At 58.3% G+C, this 20,726-nt stretch overlaps 8 protein-coding genes across 8 annotated transcripts; 4 read left to right on the top strand and 4 right to left on the bottom strand.

Moving 5' to 3' along the window:
- Positions 1 to 148: 148 nt before the first annotated feature.
- Positions 149 to 3,229, top strand: J7T54_005652 (uncharacterized protein; the record flags this gene model as incomplete). Its single annotated transcript, XM_051504094.1, has 1 exon — positions 149 to 3,229. One exon carries the CDS (start codon positions 149 to 151, stop codon positions 3,227 to 3,229), a length of 3,081 nt encoding a protein of 1,026 aa, XP_051364479.1.
- A 531-nt stretch (positions 3,230 to 3,760) lies between these two features.
- Positions 3,761 to 4,183, top strand: J7T54_005651 (uncharacterized protein; the record flags this gene model as incomplete). The annotated part of the gene is made up of 1 exon (XM_051504093.1): positions 3,761 to 4,183. The coding sequence occupies one exon, from the start codon at positions 3,761 to 3,763 to the stop codon at positions 4,181 to 4,183; it is 423 nt and encodes a 140-aa protein (XP_051364478.1).
- Positions 4,184 to 4,632: 449 nt separating this feature from the next.
- Positions 4,633 to 5,199, bottom strand: J7T54_005650 (uncharacterized protein; the record flags this gene model as incomplete). Its single annotated transcript, XM_051504092.1, has 1 exon — positions 4,633 to 5,199. The coding sequence occupies one exon, from the start codon at positions 5,197 to 5,199 to the stop codon at positions 4,633 to 4,635; it is 567 nt and encodes a 188-aa protein (XP_051364477.1).
- Positions 5,200 to 5,610: 411 nt separating this feature from the next.
- J7T54_005649 (uncharacterized protein) lies at positions 5,611 to 6,454 on the top strand (the record flags this gene model as incomplete). The annotated part of the gene is made up of 5 exons (XM_051504091.1): positions 5,611 to 5,676; positions 5,727 to 5,767; positions 5,819 to 6,053; positions 6,115 to 6,327; positions 6,440 to 6,454. 5 exons carry the CDS (start codon positions 5,611 to 5,613, stop codon positions 6,452 to 6,454), a joined length of 570 nt encoding a protein of 189 aa, XP_051364476.1.
- A 4-nt stretch (positions 6,455 to 6,458) lies between these two features.
- Positions 6,459 to 9,441, bottom strand: J7T54_005648 (uncharacterized protein; the record flags this gene model as incomplete). Its single annotated transcript, XM_051504090.1, has 2 exons — positions 6,459 to 9,078; positions 9,161 to 9,441. 2 exons carry the CDS (start codon positions 9,439 to 9,441, stop codon positions 6,459 to 6,461), a joined length of 2,901 nt encoding a protein of 966 aa, XP_051364475.1.
- A 668-nt stretch (positions 9,442 to 10,109) lies between these two features.
- J7T54_005647 (Glycerol-3-phosphate dehydrogenase-like protein) lies at positions 10,110 to 12,140 on the bottom strand (the record flags this gene model as incomplete). Its single annotated transcript, XM_051504089.1, has 1 exon — positions 10,110 to 12,140. The coding sequence occupies one exon, from the start codon at positions 12,138 to 12,140 to the stop codon at positions 10,110 to 10,112; it is 2,031 nt and encodes a 676-aa protein (XP_051364474.1).
- A 1,884-nt stretch (positions 12,141 to 14,024) lies between these two features.
- On the bottom strand, positions 14,025 to 15,184 carry J7T54_005646 (Aquaporin-like protein; the record flags this gene model as incomplete). The annotated part of the gene is made up of 3 exons (XM_051504088.1): positions 14,025 to 14,201; positions 14,263 to 14,788; positions 14,850 to 15,184. 3 exons carry the CDS (start codon positions 15,182 to 15,184, stop codon positions 14,025 to 14,027), a joined length of 1,038 nt encoding a protein of 345 aa, XP_051364473.1.
- A 3,594-nt stretch (positions 15,185 to 18,778) lies between these two features.
- On the top strand, positions 18,779 to 20,376 carry J7T54_005645 (uncharacterized protein; the record flags this gene model as incomplete). Its single annotated transcript, XM_051504087.1, has 2 exons — positions 18,779 to 18,924; positions 18,978 to 20,376. 2 exons carry the CDS (start codon positions 18,779 to 18,781, stop codon positions 20,374 to 20,376), a joined length of 1,545 nt encoding a protein of 514 aa, XP_051364472.1.
- Between the last annotated feature and the right edge of the window lie 350 nt (positions 20,377 to 20,726).

The following is a 20,726-nucleotide window of genomic DNA, read 5'->3' as shown; positions in this document are numbered from 1 at the left end:
CGCAGCCGTTGAAGAAGATTGCGATCCGAGGATCGGTCCTGTTGCTTCTCTTTCTCTCTTCCTTGTTTCCTAGCCTGCTGTCGCAGAGACGAGGCCACAACTGCCGACAGCCACGCAGAGGGGGGTTCTAAACCATGACGCCCCCGTCATGACCGCCACCTCGCCGCTCCAACCCCATATTCGGGCGCGGTCGCTGTCTGACAGCACCGCGCCTGCGAGACAGATCGACGATGCGCCACGCCTCCATGAGACAAGACGAGCGGGTATGCCACGCGCCGTATCTACGCTGGGCATGTACGGTGCAGAGCGCGCCACCGTGCACGATGACGACCACTACGATCTAGCGCGGGAGCAGGTCGACAGGGAGACACTCCGTGATCTGGCAGACTTCTTCCGACACACAAAGCCACCGGGCTTCAGGCGGCACAGCGGCGCGGCGCCCGATGGTTGCTTTGGGATGTCGACACCTTTTGGAGGAGATCACAACAACAAGAGGTGGTCGATACGATCCTTACGAAAGGGCCATCGCGACAAAATCAAAGAAGGACCGCGTCCCTTCAATCCGAGGGACAGCACGACGCTCAGGACGACGGCGGCTGGGCATACATATGTGGCCATTGCCGTGCCGCCGAACCAGACCGTCGGCGAGGCGAGGGCGTCCCTCCAGTCGAGACTTTCGGCGTGGCATCAGCAGAACGCTCCTGGGTGCAACTCTACAGGTGACATTGCGAGTCTCACCTCGGGCGAGGTCGACGCCGTGGTCCACCGGTCGTCGTCGGGGGTGGACAAAACTCCCTATCGACTCTCGATTCGTGTGTCCGCAGCTGAGCCCGGGATCCGCTCGCTACTGAAGCTGGTGGACAGTTGGCTCGAGGAGCACAACGAGGTTGACCAGGGTCAACAAGCCAGTGCATCGGACAAGGCCAAGAAGAGGAGCTCGGTCGCGACGCTGCCCATGTCTGTTGTCTCCGGCATTGCGGAGGAGCAGGGAGACGGTGGCGATACTGAGGGGGCTCGGGAGAGATCCACTCCTGACACGGCACCGGTGATCATGGTGAACCCAGCAGCATCAACTGACGCATCGCCAACATCCGTATCCAGCCCCGACTCGCCCAACTACGCACCGCGAACACCACCGCTTCCAGGTGGTGAGCCATCGAAACGTGCGATGCGGTCTACTGACAGCATCAAGGGTCCGGCAGACATTACCGTCAAGCGCACGCTCGAGATCCCACCGAACGACATGCTTGTCGAATCGCCTGGCTTCCCCAACATGCTGGCTGCCATGACGTTCCCGTCACCACCAGAGAGCGCTCATGCTCGAAACTATAGCACGTCCGCAGCATTGCCGCTCAGGGCGTCTCACAGTCCACCACCAGCTACGAGTCGCGCTTCTTCAGCATCGTCAGCAGACCCACGGCCCTGGCGCCTGGAGCGGCCGCGCCCGAACCAGAGCAGGTCGGACGGGGCCTTTCAATCTCACAGGCCGAGATCGTCCCGCACTTGTGATGATGATACGGGCGAGATAGTGATCACGACGGCGCCCAGAGCAAGGCCGGGCCAACAGGTCAGATCAAGGCCCTCGCGGCTTGTCCAATTATCGGGTGCACATGAGGATCGAGATGGCACCGACTACACTGATCCGGCCGAGAGGGAATCTACCAACAGCACAGTCGAGTCCTCGAGGCACTCTGTGGCCACCACCGATCCATATCGCTACTCCATTGTGAGCGACACTTCAGCGCACAGTACAGCTACTGCCGTGGCGGACGAGGCCGTGAAGCGACCGAGCGACAGCAAACGGGCATCCATCGCTTCGTCCATGAGGTCGGGCTCCTCGGCCACCACGGATAGCACCACGACGACTGCGACCCTGGCGGAGCGAAGGTTGGCACGCCGTGCTCGAGTTCGTGAGAAGGTGCAACGTGATCTCGACGCTACCAAGCTGAGTGTCACCAACGCCCAGAAGCCCAGCTTTTCCGTGGAAGATTCGGTCGACTCCCCTGTGCTGGGATGGTTTACGCAGTCCGAGGTGACGAGCCTACCCCGACAGCGGTCCAAGCAGACGACGCCCAGCAAAAGGCCATCCAGCCTGGTCCTCCAGCTGTCGGCGCCTACAACCCCAGCGGAGAATACACCCACCGAAAGTGACACCAAGGCTAGCCGTGCGTCCCGACGGTCTTCGTTGGGCGATATTTCCAAGATGATCCCCGAGACTGTGGGGGAAGAAATAGACAGTCCGCTCACGACACCAAAGCCAACCCCTGTGTTAACCTTTACCTCCATCAAAAGCGAGGAGATTAAGCCCGACGAAGACGAGGAGGACGACAAACACGTCGTGCCGGCCCTGTCTCTGTCCCCCATCATCGCCGTTGCCAGCATCGAGCCAAAGTCACCCTCAGGGACACAACTTCGGCCCCTGTCTCTACTGGCGGCGGGCGTATCAGCTCCTCTCGTGTCGCCCCGTTCTGCTCTGCGCCCAGACGCCAAGGTCAATGTTCGCCATCGGCCTCTTCCCATCAAGGTCGCGCAAGCGCCGGGTGACCTGACCATTTGCGCCGCTAAACCCAAGCGCAACAGCTCCCTGCACATCCCCACGCCTCCCACCTCCCCGAGCCCAAGCTCGCCCCGGACGAACATCATCTCGGCGCCCCCCTGCATGAGCCATGCGCAGTCTTTCAGCCATCCCGTGCGGCAGGCGCAGAACAAGGAGCGTGAGTGGCTCAGCAAGCACCAAAGCCAGACGGTGGAAGAGTGGCGGCTGGCTGCGCTAGAGCGACGCGAGCAGCTCGAGAGGGAGCTGCAGGGCGAAGGTGGGCACAGCGGCGAGATCGGGATCGTCTCTGCGCAGGACCAGCGTCAACTGCCAAGAGAGCGGCATCGACGTAGCACACTCAGGATCCTGAACGGAGTCGACGCTGTCTCTCCCTCGTCGCAGCAGAGCACCAGCAGCGGCAGTCATAACGATGTGGTCACGACGGACGAGGGGGACGAGGTGGAGAAGAAGACGACAGCCGCCAAGATGTCGGAGCAGGCGGTGGAGCAGCGGCTGCTGCAGACGCTCATGCCGCTGCTGCAGAGCATGGAGAGCACGCTGAGGGATATGCAGGAGGGTAAGAATGCGAATGGGAGTGATTCGGGACTGATCCGGCAGTTTAGGGACTCTATGCGCGCCATCGCGCCGTCCGGCGTGGATCCTCCTCGAGAGCCAAGGTGGTCTTCGCCTTGACTGGACTTGACGACAAGCCGGCTGGCCGGCGCCTAGCCTTATTGTATCTACTCTACTGGCTTATTAGACCAGCTTTTGAAGCGCCAATGCAAATTATTCTCAAGTAAAGCCTCACGCGATCGGCAGTTCCCAAACCCTCTGCGATCCATGCGGTGTGCCTTGAGGGTAGTGATCAACGTCTAGAACATCCGATGCTGAGACAGGTAGACAGGTAGACAGACAGATAGAAGGACAGAGATGCTGAACTTGTATAAAGTTGTTCACGATCCGCCGCTGAATGTCTTCCTTGTTCTCTTGTATCAGCAGACTCTTAACAGAGACAACCGGCTCGAATTGTCCTTTCTCTACAGACTCGCAGCACTCAGCCTGTTTCCTCCTCCCAACACATATCTCTACCCAAGATGGAAGCCTTCGCTGCCATGTCCATTGCCCTGGGCGCTAGCCTGGCCTCCGCCTAGATCTTTGAGTGCGACGGCTACCGTCGCCCAGACTGGAACGAGCGTGAGATCACGCACCCTTCACGAGGTGATGATGGAGGCCACTGACCAGCAACCCAACAGGCGAGACCCTCGTCGTCGACTTCAACAGGGAGGGCAACCCAGACCCCTTCCACGTGAACGGCGCGAACGACCCGGCGCCGTCGAGGCCACCGTCTCCCTCGACGAGCACCTCGAGTGGAAGGACGAGACGGACGCCCAGCGCATGGTCCAGGTCGATGAGGCCATCCTCACCGCCTCGTGGGAAGTCTTCAACGCCAGTGCCGGCATCGAAGTGTCCCAGTCGGAGACGTACAGCGTCATAGAGGGCCTGCAGTTTGATGTCCAGTGTGACAACCAGGGCCAGATCATCTTTTGGCTCTCTTACGACTATTTCGAGACCACCTGGTCGCCCTACGAGACCAGGGGCGCGATCTGGGTGCCTGTTGAGTACGGTAATTGCAAAATCACCGGTTAGATTGCCGTCGCGTGCGTTTGGCTAAGGAGGTTGTGCTGTCTTTACTGGAGCCGGCTCGTGTCTACCAGCAAGTGTATCGTCAAATAGTTCCAAACTCTAGTACATTTGCTCACGATCAATAAACCAATCATACCGCATCCGCCCGTCATGCGGAGACGCCTGCATCGTCGTCCCTGTTGACATTGTTGTACCAGTCGGGTGCCTTTTCGGGGTTCAGGCGCCAACAGACCTGCATAGAGTAGGATCTGCCCCCAGGCTTAACCCAGCAGCCGCACGATAATTTGACCGCGCGTCCGGTATTGTTGACGGTGTCGTGGTCGCGTGGAGCCGGAGATCTGGTCTTGGCATCGCGCGTCTTGCTTGTTTTGGGAGCCTTGTTGTAGGCCCTCTTGGGTGGCGCGTGGCTTGCTGGGAGGTGAAAAGCTGCCTGCCTGGACGTCGGCCATTTCCTAAAAGAACTCTTGCACGTCCAGCTTGTCAATGGTCTCGTTGGCCTTGATCTGGCGTTGCCAGTGGCTGTAAGCAAAAGGGAGGGTTGATTCGATAGCGGCGAGGAACCGGAAAACCCACGCCTGGTCTGGCATCACGGTCCCAGAATCAGACATGGCCTTATCAAGCTGTTGGAAACGGTCCATGAAGTCTCTTATGGTGGTGAACGAGCTACTGTCGATGTTCCACCACTCTGTAAGGGCCATGTGGGATCTCAACGTGGGACCCAGCATCATCTGGTGGATATGGAACCAGGTGTCGTGAGCTGAGCTTGCCAGGTCCCAGCCTTTGGCCTCGAGGTCGTCGAGAATGGTGTAGTCGACCCTGCTGATGATAAACCAACGAGCGGTCGTATTATTTCTTGAGACAGTATCCCGGGCCGCCACGGCCTGCCATAGACCCATCTCAATAAGCGTCTCCTTCATCTTCTGAGCCCAATCCCGGTAGTCCTTGGGTCCTTGGAGCGTTTCCAGCGTTTTGTTGTTGAGTTCATCCCCGACTCTGGTCCGCGATGAACCCTCCGCCATAATGGACTTGGATGATTCGTAAGCCAGTATTCAGGTCCGTTCAACTGGAGAGAGGTTGCTTGGCTGATTGAGGGTGGAGACTCGTTCTGGGCTCTATGGAGTCATTATTTTGAACATACTGCTTGCAATGTGACTATGACGAGGACAGTCGTAGATATGGCTGATGGCATGAGATCATTTATAAGACTTACCTTCAATCAGTAGGTGCTTGAACCTATATGTATTGATCCTCGATCTGCAGCCATCAAATATCAAAAGTCCGTACCCAGCCCACCAACAACGCGTAGCTCAAGGAGGTATACCGGGGCGAACAATCACCTGAGTACGCGATTGACTACCGTTTTGGCTTTGGCAGCCACCCTGCCAAGTCTACTCGTGGAATGTCGACCACAGGTAGACTCGGAGTTTGCCATGCAGGACATCGTCTACATCAAGTATGATAAGAAGATTGGCGAGGATGAGTCGAAGAAAGTAACAGTGAGTGTCCTTTACTTCACACAAAGACGTAATTGACCACAAGTATCTAGACCTACGGCCCCATCAAGACACCCAAGAGTTCTGAATTCGCGTCCATAGACGTCAATGTCGATTGACCAGAGGAGATGGCGTGTCTCGTCAGCGAGGACTTTGACGAGACCAAGCTCGAGCACCCCTGGATTGTGCCGCACGGAAAGCGGCGCGACGGGATGAGTACTGGAAAACATCCGACAGGGTCCTCACGCACAAAAGTCACCTTGTTTGACGTCCTCGACGGCCTCATTGACGAGTTTGCGAACAAGAAGACCTATCCCAGCCTAACCAACATCACCTTGATCGGGCATGGAGGCGGCGGCCAGCTCCTACAGCGATACGCTGTCTTTGGTGTAGAAGCTCCTTCGCACCTCCATGTCCGCTATTTTCACGGCCTACTTTCAGCAGTACCCCTCGCGCGATGTCATCTCCATCGTCGGCTACGACGACAAGGCGGCCGCCGGGGACCGCAGCCGCATGGTGTACATGCAGGGCGGCGGCGAGCGGTACATCAATGAGCACGCCCGCACGAGGGAGTACCTCGACGGATTTCCGGGCAAGTTTGAGAATCCGCCTCGTTGGAGTATTCTCGTGAACGGCACGAGTGGCCTGCGACTAGTAGTTGTGGGGGGGAGGCTCGCAAAATGTGAAGCAGCTGTTAAAGGTCAAGGTAGGGCAGAATGTCCTTTTCAATGATTCTGATATCTTTTCGAATAACGATTCAAAATAGAAGGCGCAGAATTGAAGTTCTAATCACATCTGACCAACGCCTGGACAGCTTGCACCGTGCAGTCGTCCCTCGTCACTTGCCTCCCGTTGAACCCTACAAAGCACAGCAGACCGACGGCCTTGCCATCTCCAAACTCAATCTCGTAGACCTCTTCCCCCTCGCCCGTGTGGCCCCAGTGGCCGTACCTGGGGCTTTCGCCTCCGTCTGCGGCAACCCAGGACATGGCGGCGATTCTGTGTCCTTGGCCCGCCGTGGACAACGCCCAGAGCCAGACGCGTAACTTGATCAGATGCTGACCACCGACGTTCCACGTGTCGTGTACGTAGTGCGGTCGAGCCTCCCTCTCCTTCTTATCAGATATCCCAAGTGAACACCAGCAGTCCTCCGGGACAGACGAGAATGTGTCTGGGCCTACGGACGCTGTGCTTCCATCCACCATGGTCAACGTCACGCCAACCAGAGGCAGCGCGTGAGGCTCAGACGTGTGACACAGGGTCGTTGTAACACTGGCTATCGCCTGGCTACAATCCAACCAAGCCCGGACGGCGCATTCGTCCGGGACAGACTTGTCACGGGGGCCCATCTGCCCTGCATGGAACATGAAAGCGCCAATACAGGGACCTGACGTTGCGAGGCCCTCCGCCAGCTCTGTCGGTTCCCAGTATGGGCCGCCCACCTGCTGCGAAAATTCCGGTGAAGCATCCGTTTCCAGCCCGTTGGATGGACTAAGGAAGCCCCCAATGGCCTTCAGCGTGGGTAAAGGCGACCATGACGCTGACCAGTGAGCGAAGAATCCGGATAATCGCTCATTGGGGCTCTCTCTGGTGGGAAATCTCTTCTCCCTGCCATCAGGTTGTCCGATGACAAGCTGCCGGTTCCTGGTGGTGACGAAGCGGATGCTGGTAAGGATGTGGTTGATGCAATAGTGCATGCTCAAGACCTCTTCGCCGCCGGCTGCGTCAATGGTCAGTGTCTTCACGGCGTGGAGGCACGGACCAATGGTGCGGTCAGGCTGGTTTTCGTACGTCACTCTGAAACCACCGAACAGCACATCGGCCGAGATGGATGTGATGTGTGAAGGTGAAGCGAAGTCCCATCCTGCGTCCCAGATGAGGTGCTGCATGGGCTCGACGTCTGCGACGAGACCAGAGTCCCAGTACCCGCTGTGAGTCTCGCCTGGAGCTGGCCCTGCACCTGACCCTGGCCGTTGGCAAGGGAGTTCATGGTACCACATTCTACCTTGAACAAGGCTATACTTGTCGTCGTTGTAACTGCGCTGTCGGTAGTTGTTGGAACCAGCTCGCCAGCTTTGGTGGCAGAGCAGACCGAGCCGGCACAGGACGGCAGAACCGGGGGATTGACGGACCTTGAGCCCAACAATGAAGTCGCCCTCGGGTACGTGAATGACCTTCTTGTCACCTCGTTGGCAGCCTACTTTGACAGATGCGCCCTCTTTGGTCAGCAAGACCTCCAAACCCACAACCCGTCTTAGTGCATGTGTGGCCATGCCATTATCCTTCACCTTTCTCGTGGCAGTGGTCACAATAATGCCCGTGACCCAGCTGTCGTCTGGGATACGGACCTTCTCAATCCTCCCTGTGTACGTCTTTGTACTTTCGGCGAGGGTGCTCTCTGCGTGATTGATAGCATACAGGTTGGCAATCTCGTTGAACTCGTTGAAGCTGATCACGAGCTCCAGCTTTGCGCGATGGAGCAAGTGAGGCATCGACATGAATGCAATATTTGTGGTTCTGGCATCTTTGGGCTCTGGCAACACTAGGCTTGCAAGGCCTTCGTTCTTGGCCCCTTTGAAGACTAATGGCTCGTTTGCTCTCTCGCGCTGCTTGGCAGCCAAATTCCTCATGTACGGCTCTGCAATCTGAGGCAAGGTTTTCTTCCAGATGCGAGCCCGATTCGCTAACCCCCCAACCACTTTACGTCGTTTAGGGTTGCTCCATCTGGAGATATCCCTATACACCCGGCGCCAGTCCACGTCGGTAGCGTTTCGGGCTGCATCAGGCATATCGAACAGAAAGCCCAGGTCTCGCCAGACAAGCTTTTTCCAGAAGCCATTTGGCAGTTCCTGATTGGGCACTGCCCGTGACGCCAGACGGAGTTTGCGGATAGATGCTAGTGGCAGCTCTCCCATAATCTGTTCCAGGACCTCATAAGGAAAGCGACTAAAGGGGTCGTTTGCGGCCGACCGCAGCTCAGTATGCCGTGTCTGAGCCGAAGACACTTCATCGATCTTGGGTAAGTTTTGGTAATACTGCTGCAAACCGGGTATATCGAGCGGCGGCATCACAAGCCATTCTCGCCCCCAGGCCGTCAGCCAATACTGCTGCATCTCGTGCGCAATCTTTCCGTACTGCAGTTTTCCCAGGCAGTCCCTTCCGCCAGAGAGAGTACAGACCGTCTGGTAGAAAGCTTCAGCATCAAGCTCCGCTTCACCGGTCCGCTTGAGGAGAAGGTCGCGACATTGGTCGTGGAAGGGAATGGCAAGGGGTTGCGATCGTTCCACGACTGGCTCGTACACAGTCATTTCCTTCACAGTGCCTGCGAGAGGGCCCTCTGTGTCTGGAAAGACAACGCGGGCGCTGCCGAACGATGACCGTCTGGCCGGACCCGAGATCCAGGCTCTTTTGCTCACGAGATCGCGTCAGTAGGCGATGAGAGCGGAGCGCGCATGCGCTGGACGCGGGTAATGAAGCTGAGACTCACTCGGGGACATCCCTGCCGTACTCTTCGGGCGCTTCGCTGACCACCCTGAATTGGTCCAGCCAGTTCAACTTGTCGTCGCGAGCCGAATGCAAGACGCGGGGGTCGTAATAGTCCGTACTGTGGCCCGACCTATCTTCTCGTGCCTCACCATTTCGCTCCCTCGCTCTCGCCTCGTCGTGGCGCGCAATAGCCGCGGCAGTCTCCTCTAGGCCGGGCGAGTCCCAATAGGGCTTGGACAGCGGACCGCCGCAGATGGCACAGTAAAAGTCCCAGTCTCCCATGGTCGTACTGATTCAAGCTGGGCAGATATTCTTGAGGGCTGCTGGGCGTTCTCGACGCCAGAGAGAGGCCCCAGTGGCTATTTACATGGGTACGGAGTACATTTGCCACGGTCACAGTCCTCTTGGTGGGTGCGGATATTGCGGGGCGCCGCTGTTGCCTGGTGGCAGGTGCTGACCGTGCTACGCTGCCTGCGCCAGCCTCACGCTCGTCCGCGCTCGTGTCACAACGGTCTGAAGACGTTCTGACAGGCCGACAGGCCGACAGGCCGACAGGTGGTCACATCTCAGTAACAAGAGCTGTTGCGTATGTAGGTACGCTTAGCCATATGCAGAGCACAGTGGATTTCCCTTTTGGCCTGATTGATAAAAGCCGTGGGCACATCAGTTGTGAAGTGGTCAACATCATACAATGCCTAGTATTCATGAAGCAGCTGTCGTGCCTGTACCATAATGTATCATGTATGTAATCGGACAAAGAGAGCTCAGGAACTGCCCATCGTTCAACAATCATCCAAACGCCGAGCCGGGGTAGGGGGAAGGGGGAATAAAACTATCTGCAATCATCAAATGCAACTCCCAGCCTATGCAAATCGAGAAAACCTTCTCTAAAAAGTGGTACATCGTCCTTCATCTTTTCTCGTCCGGTTGAATGCAAACATCAACATCGCTCACGCCTTTGTCTTGGCGCTCAGGGTCTGGCCCTCAAAGTTGGGGATGCTGCCCGACACGGTGGCCACGGCCTTCTCCGCGCCGCGCTCAATCTTGCGCGCCACGTTGCCCTTGACGACATCGTTACGGGTCACATTGAGCTGGTCCTCGGGGAGGCCCATGGAGCGGAAGAAGAGCACGGTCGCCTTCCACTCATGCTCCTTGCGCGCCTCGTCCCAAGACAGCTCCTCGCCCATGACATCAATGACGCGAGGCAGGACGTGAAGGGCGGAGCCGACGTCGAGGAAGGCGAGGCGGGTGCGGCGGGCGATGAGGTCGGCGGCGGTGCAAGCCGATTCGTGGTGGACGCCATGGCGAATCTCCGCCTCCACAAACGGGAAGGCGGGGAGGAGGCGGGTGGGGGCGCCCGGGGTGGAGAGGACGGCCCAGGCGCGGTCACCGTAGTTGGAGGCGAGATGCTGGGCAATGTCGAGATCGATCGAGTGGTGCGCGGCAATCTGCGAGGCCAGGTCGGGCGAGAAACCGTGGGCGCCCACCAGAGGCGTCGTCAGCGTGCAGCACTGGCCCGTGGTCTCGAGAGGGGGCATGGCGCCCGAAATGTCGGGGAGGGTGACGGGCTTGGGGGTCAGGTTAAAGGTCTTGATGGCCTCGTCCACGGCATCCTCGGCCATTTGACGGTACGTGGTCCACTTGCCACCAGCGCAGGTTAGCAGACCAGAAGGCGAGACGGTGACGAGATGCGAGCGGACGAGAGATTCGGTGTTCTTGGCGTTGGGGTCCTTGACGAGGGGGCGGATGCCGGACCAGCTAGCCAGGACATCGTCGTTGGTGAGGGCGGCGTCGGGCACAAAGAGCTTGTTGACCTCCTTGAGGATAAAGTCAACGTCCTTCTCCAGCGCGATCGGCTCGTGCTCGACCTCGCAAGCGTTGTCCGTGGTACCGGCCAGCGTCTTGCCCTGCCAGGGCAAGACAAAGACGACGCGTCCGTCAGAGGTGGCGGCATCGAGAAGACCCATTCCATTGGGGCACAGTTTTCCAGGGAGCATGACGTGGGCACCAGAGGCAGGGGCGACAATGGGCTTGCGCTTCTTGTCGTCCATCTGCTCGACGGCGTCGGCAAAGGGACCAGTGGCATTGATCACGCCTTTGGCGCGGACGGAGAAGGCGGGCGTGTCCTGGCCTCCCAGAACATCCTTGACCTGGACGCCGCGGATCTTGCCCTGGGCATCCTTGTTGAGATCAGTGACTTCGACGTGGTTGAGGACCGTGGCACCGTAGAGAGCAGCCGTGACGGCCAGCGACACGTTCATGCGCGAGTCGTTGTGCTGACCGTCGTAGTATACCAGGGCACCGATGAGATTCTGCTTGCGGAGGAGGGGGAACTGTTCCAGGGCCTTGGACTTGCTCACGTAGTAGGAGCTCTCGAGGCCCTGGGAGCCAGCCAGGAGGTCGTAGGTCTTGGTACCGGCCCACATGTACGGGACGTGCCAGTACTTCTGGAGCGGCAGCAGGATGGGCAGCGAGCTGGACAGATGGGGCGCAATGTTCAAAAAGGTCCTGCGCTCGCGGAGCGCCTCGATGACGAGCTCAAGCTGGGGGTAGTCGAGCGTGGTGACCGCCTTCTCGAGGTAGCGCACGCCACCGTGGACGAGCTTTGTGCTCTTGGAGCTGGTGCCGGAGGAGAAATCATCCCTCTCGACCAGGGCGACCTTGAGACCTCGCGTGATGGCGTCGACCGCGATGCCCGTGCCAGTCGCGCCACCGCCAATGATGACCAGATCGTACTCCTCCTCATTTGCGTCGCCGCTGCGGCGTAGATCGGCGAGCTGCTGCTCGCGGGTCTTGAGGTCAGGGAACTTGGGCGGGATGATGCGACCGGTGTTGGCGTCACGCTTAATGTCGGCAATGGGCATGCTGATGGTGTGCTTTTTCGAGGTGCCCAGCGCAATAGCCGTGCCACCAACACCCACGAGGGCGACGGTCGCGGCGGCCACCGCGGGTCGACGAAGGGCAGAGAGGCGCGAAGCCATGATGATTGCTTGCGGGTGGCCTCTCACCAGCGGTTCGATCCTAGGTTAATGCTCAACAGCCTCAATGCGAGGATGGAGGAGCAAGATGTATGGTATCAGTCCACCGGACTGTCAACGATAGGTGGAGGAATTAATTCAAAAAGGGAATCGGGGAGGAAGAAGAAGGAAGATGGGGAAGGGGTGATAATGGTGGTGGTGGTCGATGGGATGTTTAAGCAAAGCGATCCTGGCGCAGCGTCATTATTCGTGGAATCGATCTAGCCCGCACTGGCACTGGCACGGGCAAATGAACCCGTCGGGAAACAGGCAGATCACAAATTTATGAAAATGACACTTGTTGGTACTACTATTCCATTGACTTTTCCACCTCGCTAGTCCTCGCGACTGACCAGAGTCCAGCCCAGCCATGCCCAGTCCAGCTCGGCCCATGGCATGCCCGCCCGTCCGCGCCAGCAATGCGAGAGACAACCCATCCAAACGCTTCCCGACCCTTCTTCATTGTCAGTCCCTGGGCTCCGATACTTTCCCCGAGCAACGCGACTCGGCGAGTGTCCCCACGTGGGGAGCGCATCCAGTCGTTCTTCTTGATTGTGTCGCGGCCAAGTTGAGCGAACGGGATAGACTTTGTGCATGTCGTCACCGCGGCGCACCACCTGATATGCATCTCGGCTTATGAATACCGAGTTCTCGCGCTTACTCGGTCCGGCTCGGTCAACCGAGCCGACAACGAGGCGCCATCTCTGATCTCCAACTTTCCTGATCCACCGCACTTGCTTCAAAGTTGCTTGTAAACTTGTGGACCAGCCAGCAGCAGCGTGCCAAGGATTGAGATCGTACCAGCAGAACCGACGCTTCCGGCTGCAGGATTGCTTCTCCAGCGGCGTGTCCGTAAAACGAAAAGTTGGCAATCATCAAAGTCCACAAGTCCATGCTTGGTCATGCATGGTGAAGAGAAATCTGTGAGGCAGGTGGCCACGGGGTCCGGAGGTCCGTCTGCGTACGAAGTCGACGCTCTCCCCGTTTGAAGTCTATCGGGGATTTGGCCTCTGGCCCCTGGGACTTCGGTGCCCTGAGCCACGTTTTTCCTCCCCAGATACGGTTCTGTCAACTTTGAAGTCACGATGAGACATTCTGTTTGGAGGTTGGGGGGGCAGCTGGCAGTACGTAGCAAACTTGGTGGTACTCTGCTCGCGGGCTGCACGTACTTTTATCATTCTTCATGCGGTACGGAGTATGCTATTACTGTAGTGTAGTCAGGCTGTCCTACAGCGAGCGATTGACTCTGCGCTGATCTGCCCCGCTCAACACCAAAGTTTTCCGAGACGAGGACGGGTAAAAAGTGAGGCGTGAACAGCGGCAGGCAGGGCAGCCCTTCTTATCATTTACTATTTCTCCGTATGTAGAAACGGCTGAGGACGCAGACAGCCCTGCGCCAGACTATTGGCCCTGAAGGGACGGAAGAATTGTTTCGCAGTGTGGCGTCCACCAGTCCCATCGGGCATCGTCGTAATCTTACCGCGAGCGCCCAACATTATGCGTGGGGGAATAGAGCCACGACGTGTACTATATGACTGCGCGCTTGCGCCCCGCGTGCGAACTTCACGATAATTCACCTTTTTCCGGTCACGGCCACTTGTTTACACTTGAAGCATTTCTTTGAACTTGAAACATCTCTTCGATTGGAGAAAAAGATTCGCTAAACAGCTACATGTATCTGGTCGTGAATCACCGGACTGGTTTCCCCCACGCTTCCCAATAACAACGCCGACAACTCCTTTGATATCTTCGGTTTTTCCTTTTCTTTTCTTCTTTTTTTCTTTTCGCCAACATGGACACCTCTTCCGAAGAATACATGCGACTCACCCACATCGGACGTGCAGCCATCTACACCTTGGAAATCTCCTGAGCGCGGTACGTGTTGGACCACGTCTTGCGGTTGAGCTGGGTGAAGCGCTTGAGGCCCATCCAGGGTGTGTTGATCGGGCTCTCGCCGGTGAAGATGAAGACGTCGTACAGGAAACCACCAAAGGTGCAGCCGAAGAAGGGAGCGACCATGGGGACCTGCTCATTGTTAGCCTCAGAAAATTGACGAGAGAAGGGTCACCTAGGATGGCGAACTTACCCAGAAGTAGTAGTTGCCGGCCGACCAGACCTCGTGGGGGTAGCCGACAATGTACGAGACGAGGCGGGGGCCAAAATCACGGGCCAGGTTAATCGCATAGCCAGTCTGCCAGCCAAAGCAGGCACCGATACCGAAGATCAGGAAGAAGAGGGCGAGGGGCATCATCTTTCCGGCGTTGCCATTGTGGGGGTCGGCGAGGGCGAAGATGACGAAGATGAGGATGGCGCTGGACACAAACTCGGACCACCACATGGCCTCGGTCGTCAAGAAATCGGCGGGATACGTGCAGAAGATGCCGGCGGTCAACATGGTGCGCTGGGTGCCACCCTCGAGGTTGGAAAAGGCCTGGTAGTAGGCACCGTACATGATGAAGGCGCCCGCCATGCAGCCGAGCAGCTGGCCCATGAAGTAGACGGGGAACTTGCGCCACGGGTGGCCGCGAAAGATGCAGTTGGCGAGGGTGACGGCTGGGTTGAGGTGGCCACCCGACTTGGAGGCGACGTACACGCCGAGCATGACGCCCAATCTGGGTGGATGGTCAGTTTCCATTCTTCGTCTCTCTCACTCAGGGAGAAATCGGTGCTTACCCCCAGCCCCATGAGATACTCTGGTAGTTGCCTTTTTCTTCCTCGGACAAGGTCACCTGCGCGACAACGCCGTCGCCAAACAGGATCATGACCATGGTGCCGCCAAACTCGGAGAAGAAGTCGCGGCCGTACTCGCGGAGCCTCGACCAGCGCAGGTCAGGCTCAATCTCGGCCTGCATGGGCGGCGCGTGGCTGTCGGTCCTGGCGGAGATGTTCTCGTCCTGGGACATGCTGCCGGCGTTCTCGATCTTGTCGACGGGGATGAAGGTAGAACTCTTCTCTTGGTGGACTGTCGACACACTGTCGTTGGAGATGTGGTCAACCGCGGCGGACATGTCAAGCAATGCCCCGATGCGAGGATGTGAAGACCCAAAAGGAGTTGAAGATGGAAGATGGGGAAGTGCTGGAGGAGAGATGGAGAAGTAAGGTTGCACTGAGCAAAGACGGTTCTGGGATCAGCACTGCAACCCGGGGGGGATGGAGGCTTATTATGCGAAGATGGTTTGGAAGTGGTCCCCACGGGGTGGTTCAAGAGACAGGAGGAGGAGGAGGAGGAGTAGGAGAGGAGGGAACTGGTGAGGAGTTGGAACCCGTTGCAAAGTCCTCTACGTGCCGCTGCCGAGTGGATGGATGGATGGAGACCCGCGTGTTCCTGGAGTCCGGATGGTTCGCGTGCAGCACGGTATGGGGCCCCTTTGGAATCGTTTAGTCCGCCTGGATCCGTTTCTTGGGGATGATGGGTTCCAACTTGACCGAGCTTGCAGCAGAGCGATCCGGAGAAGCGACGCTATCGGATGACAGGCAGTGCCACCAAGTCAAACGACTGGAGGCTGCTGGGACAGACCGGCCTGGGGATGCCACGGGAAGAGGGGCGTGTCCTGGGCGTTCTGGGCTTAGCGAGGTGAGAGATCCGGGGATACGTCCACGAGGTGCAGTTGGTGTTGAGCAGGGTCAAGGACAGGCTTGGATCCCGTCGAGTCCTGTCTAGTTGATAGCCTGGGCTTGGAGAGTTGTGGCGTTTACGAATGGTTTCCGACTGCTGACAATTTAGAGTTTAGGTTTGTCTGGTCTGGACGGGAAGATTGGAGGGATGAAAGAAGAAGAAAGGCTATCATATCCCCGTGGCAAGCCCCGAGCCCACGCACGATGATGATCGAGCGAGCGCACGAACGAACGTGCGTGGTGTCAAGGCTAGGTGCGTATGTGGGGAGGGCGACGCTAAGGTAGCCAAAAGGTGGAGGGCGTCCCATCGCCGGCCCATCCACTGGAGACTCCGAGCCTGGCACTGATCCTTCAATGGGGCCAACTGCCAATTTTTCTCGCGTCCGCCCCGTCCAGCAGACATGACACGCTGCGGGCGTCATCAACGGACCGCAAGAGGCGGACCCCCATGTACGGACACGGCCTGAAGGCGGCGAGTGTCAGTCGGGATGTCGGTGGTGGCGATGCTCGCCCACGGCATTCACTCGGGCTGGCTTGGCCTCGTCAACAGTCTCAATCTGGGAATCGTCAGGGCAAACGCACGCGACACAAGCACGGCACCGTTCTCCGTGGCAGGGCACCAACGAAGCGCCAGCCAACACTTCTCTGCGCATGGGCACAGCCGAGGTGTGTCGGGATGCTACGTATGGGCAGCAGACTGGACTGGGGATCGCTCGGACGTCTTGCTCTGCAAGCAGCCGCTGCGCCCGCGCGCCATCCACCTAAAAGTGGTGCCAACGCTGATTCTGACACGATTTGTGATCCTCCTCATCAGAATACTACCGAGCAGAGAGCGAGAAATCGGAGTGCTACCAACGCATCCTCGGACGGCCGCTACCGATATGCTTCGCCATGGAGCCAAGCGAAATGATAATCTTCACTGGCCCGCCGCTTACACGGAACAAAACACTGGGTCACGGACGCGATCTGGGTCTCGAGATCAATGGACCCTGCTTTTGAATACCGAGCCTTTGCGAAGCCTGGTGGAACCAAGTCGGTGCATGGCCGAGATGCGAGTCTGGGCGCATTCGGCATACCGGTCGTCCCAGTTTTTGAAGTGTCTGCGCGCAGCGAGAAGCGATACCGATTTTTGGGTACTGCTCAGCAATTCGGAGGACTGGAGGTGAAGACGACTCCAGGCCGTCTCGCTTCTCCCCCGCCCTTTGCTCTTCTGCTTGCTGCCGCGATTACGACGATGATGTGCAGGAGGACGTAATGCCCCGTGCTGCGATTCGTCCCCGGACGCCATTGACCGCAGATCCCGTCCCGTCAAATCACACGTATCTTCTTGATGGTAATCATGCGTTCGCGGGTGGGCGGCGGGTGGTGGCGCTGGGTGCGAGAACCACTGCAAGTCAGTGCATGGCCCTAACGCCCGGGGCACTGCAAGATGGCAGCCTAATGGAAGGCCCACTAACTAATTCCAGAAGCCTACCCAAAAAGGTCACAGCCCCGCTGGTGCCACCAAGATACGGTAGGTAGGATTCTTGGCCCCTTTGGCCCGCTTTACTGTCCCATACGCGCGTGGGAATGTTCCGATTATTAGAGTGGCCTGCCCTTTGCGGTGAGTATTGTACTGACTCACTACTACTGCACGTGAAAGTGCTGGCAAACAGACACTCGACAGCAGAATCAAGCCCGTGAAAATGCAGTGCAAAAAAAATCAAAAAATTTAATTCATTCATCGTGAAATCGATCTTAGCGAGCACCAGGAGCGTCATGGATCGAGCATGCCATCCAGTACCAAACTTTGTTTGGCCTCGTGCCGGGTATGCTGGGGGAACCAACCGCCCGTCATGGCAGCCTAGACGTCATGGTTGTAGTGTGAGCGGCCGCTGCCACCAGGAGAGGAGAGGGACGGGACTGGAACCCCGCGCTTGGCCGATTTCATGACCATCCTGCACATTGAGCATCAGTGCATCATCATATGGCCAGAGTTCTTCACGAATCGCGCATGGCCCCCTTCCAGCCCTTTGTCCCGTTTCCATTCAGCGCCAATGCTGCGGTCTCCAAGCATTCCATGGCAGAGTGGGCACTCTGTGAATGCCGCTTGTGCATTCGTTTTCGCTGACATTCGGCCCGTGGTGCATTAGTGTGTTCGCCAGTTCCTTCGCGTGGGCTCTGAAACCCTCGAGCCTAGCTTTCGGTGTGCCGACACCGAGGCGCCGAGCCTGTAAGCCGCACCTTTTACTCCTCAGTCACTGTCACGGACTTCTCGGGCGGGACCTGTGGGGGAATGGCCTCGGCTGGCCTCGACGAACGCAGGTACGGCATCCAGTCCGTGAGAATAATTAGCATGTCACTCGTGGCCCTGGACGAGGCCGAGCACCATGATTCCCCATCATGAGCCACGCGCACCTTGCCACTTGAGGAGCAAGTCTGGAGTTCGTCCGTCCGAACCTTGCCCCTAGGCCCTCCCAATTTGACACCTGCTTACAATTTTGCTGTGATGCTGGACCCGGACCCCCCCCTGACGTCTCTCCGCCAACCCCCTCACTCTCCACAATCCGGGGGCCTGTCGATTTGGAGACAGACATGGATGGGAAGAGGGGTACCATCCATGCGCCTCCGTCAACCGTGACGTGCGAGCGTGGGGAGCCCAGCTGCCCGCTGGGTGAGAGAGTTGGCGCGTGCAAAAACACCCTCATCCATCGTACCACACCTTGGCGATGCGCACGCGAGGGCTCGTAGCCCGCTCGCGCGCTTGCGCCCCGTGGAGTTTCTCCAGCTGGCTGGACGCCAACGTAGCTGTAGCCCGCAAGGTCGAGGAGGGGGGAAAGACGTACAAATATTTCACTGCCCGTCACCTCTCGCCATGTGATTGTAGCTCTTCCTCTCTCCCACACTGCCCCTCCTCTCGTCGTCTCTTTGCTTTCCATCGCCCATCTCGTGCTCTTATGCTCAAGTCAATCCTCCCTACCAGACTCAAAGACACAGCAGACGCCATCATGTCTCCCGCGACCGCCCCCACCATTCACTTCATCGGTGCCATTGACCAGGGCACCACCAGCACGCGCTTCATCATCTTCAACCAGAAGGGCGAGATCGTCGCGCAGCACCAGATTGAGTTTGAGCAGATCTACCCCCAGCCTGGGTACGTGTAGCCACCTCCCCAATAGAAAGACAAGACTAACCGGGCAATCACAGGTGGCACGAGCACAACCCTGACGAGCTCGTCTCGTCTGTCGAGGAGTGCATCGACGGTGCAGTCGCGCAGTTTGAGAAGCAGGGCCACTCCAAGGCCCAGATCAAGGCTGTTGGCATTACCAACCAGCGCGAGACCACCGTCGTCTGGGACAAGAACACTGGCAACGCCCTCTACAATGCCATTGTCTGGACCGACACGCGCACCCAAGACCTCGTCCGCCGCCTCAAGCAGCGCCTGGGCGCCAGCGAGCTCACCTCGCGCTGCGGCCTGCCCCTCTCCACATACCCCTCCGTCAGCAAGCTGCTGTGGATGCTCGAGAACGTCAAGGCTGTCAAGGAGGCCTACGACAACGGCACCCTGGCCTTTGGTACCGTCGACACCTGGCTCACCTTTAAGCTGAACGGTGGCACCACCAAGAACGTCTACGTGTCGGACCCCTCCAACGCCTCGCGCACCATGTTTATGAACCTCGAGAAGCTTGAGTACGACAACGAGCTGATTGACTGGTTCCGCCTCGACCGCAACAAGATCAAGCTGGCCAAAATTGTCCGCTCGTCGGACAAGACCGCCTACGGCTCGCTCGCCAACACATGCCTCCAGGGCACCAAGATCATGGGCTGCCTGGGCGACCAGTCGGCCGCCCTCGTCGGCCAAAAAGGCTTCACGCCCGGCCGCGCCAAGAACACCTACGGCACCGGCTGCTTCCTCCTCTACAATGTGGGCGACAAGCCCGTCTACTCGACGCACGGCCTCATGTCCACCGTGGCCTTTGACTTTGGCCCCGGCAAGTGCATGTACGCCCTCGAGGGCAGCATCGCCGTCGGCGGCTCGAGCGTGAAGTTCCTCGTCAACAACTTTGGCTTCATCGAGAACTCGACCAAGCTGAGCGCCCTCGCCGAGACGGTCGAGGACAATGGCGGCGTCACCTTTGTCACCGCCTTTAGCGGTCTCTTTGCGCCCTACTGGATCGACGACGCCCGCGGCACCATCTTTGGCATCACCGCCTACACCCAGCGCGGCCACATTGCGCGCGCCACGCTCGAGGCGACCTGCTTCCAGACAAAGGCCATCCTCGACTCCATGGGCAAGGACTCGGGCAAGGACCTCGAGGAGCTCGCTGTCGACGGCGGCATGTGCAACTCGGACCTCGTCATGCAGACCCAGTCCGACCTGATCGGCATCCCCGTCAACCGTCCCGCCATGCGCGAGACCACCGCTTTGGGCGCCGCCATTGCCGCCGGATTCGCTGCCGGCGTCTGGTCCTCCTTTGAGGAGCTGCAGGAGGTCAACCTCGAGGGCAGCACCTTTTTCAAGCCCCAGATCACCGTCGAGGCCGCTAGCAAGCGCTTCGAGCGCTGGGAAAAGGCCGTCCAGATGAGCAAGGGATGGGCTAACTAAGCCTGGACGGACAGGGCCGGATGCAGTGCAACGTGGGAATTGAAATGGGCTGCTTGCGTGTTTTGTATGATACCATGCCCGTAGGCGTTAGAGCGAATTGACTGGGACTTTTCTTAACGCCGTGCCTCCCCACTCAAACAGAGTGGGAATGCCATTGTCGTGACTCGTGATGCCCTCATGGTTCCCTCAAACCATCGACGATGTGAGAGAATGTAATTCTTTCGTCCACCGTCACCAAAATCGTCATCGTCTAAGTGAACTTCTGGTGAGAGGGGGCCGCCTGGATCCGTCCTTTACTTGAGAGAGAGAAAGACAGACCGTGGAAATGCGAAGGCCACCAGAACCCAATT

This window comes from Emericellopsis cladophorae (genome assembly GCF_022114955.1).
Source record: "Emericellopsis cladophorae strain MUM 19.33 chromosome Unknown NODE_7_length_695568_cov_118_814649, whole genome shotgun sequence".
Taxonomy (NCBI): Eukaryota; Fungi; Ascomycota; class Sordariomycetes; order Hypocreales; family Bionectriaceae; genus Emericellopsis; species Emericellopsis cladophorae.
This window is presented reverse-complemented; position numbering and strand designations above follow the sequence as displayed.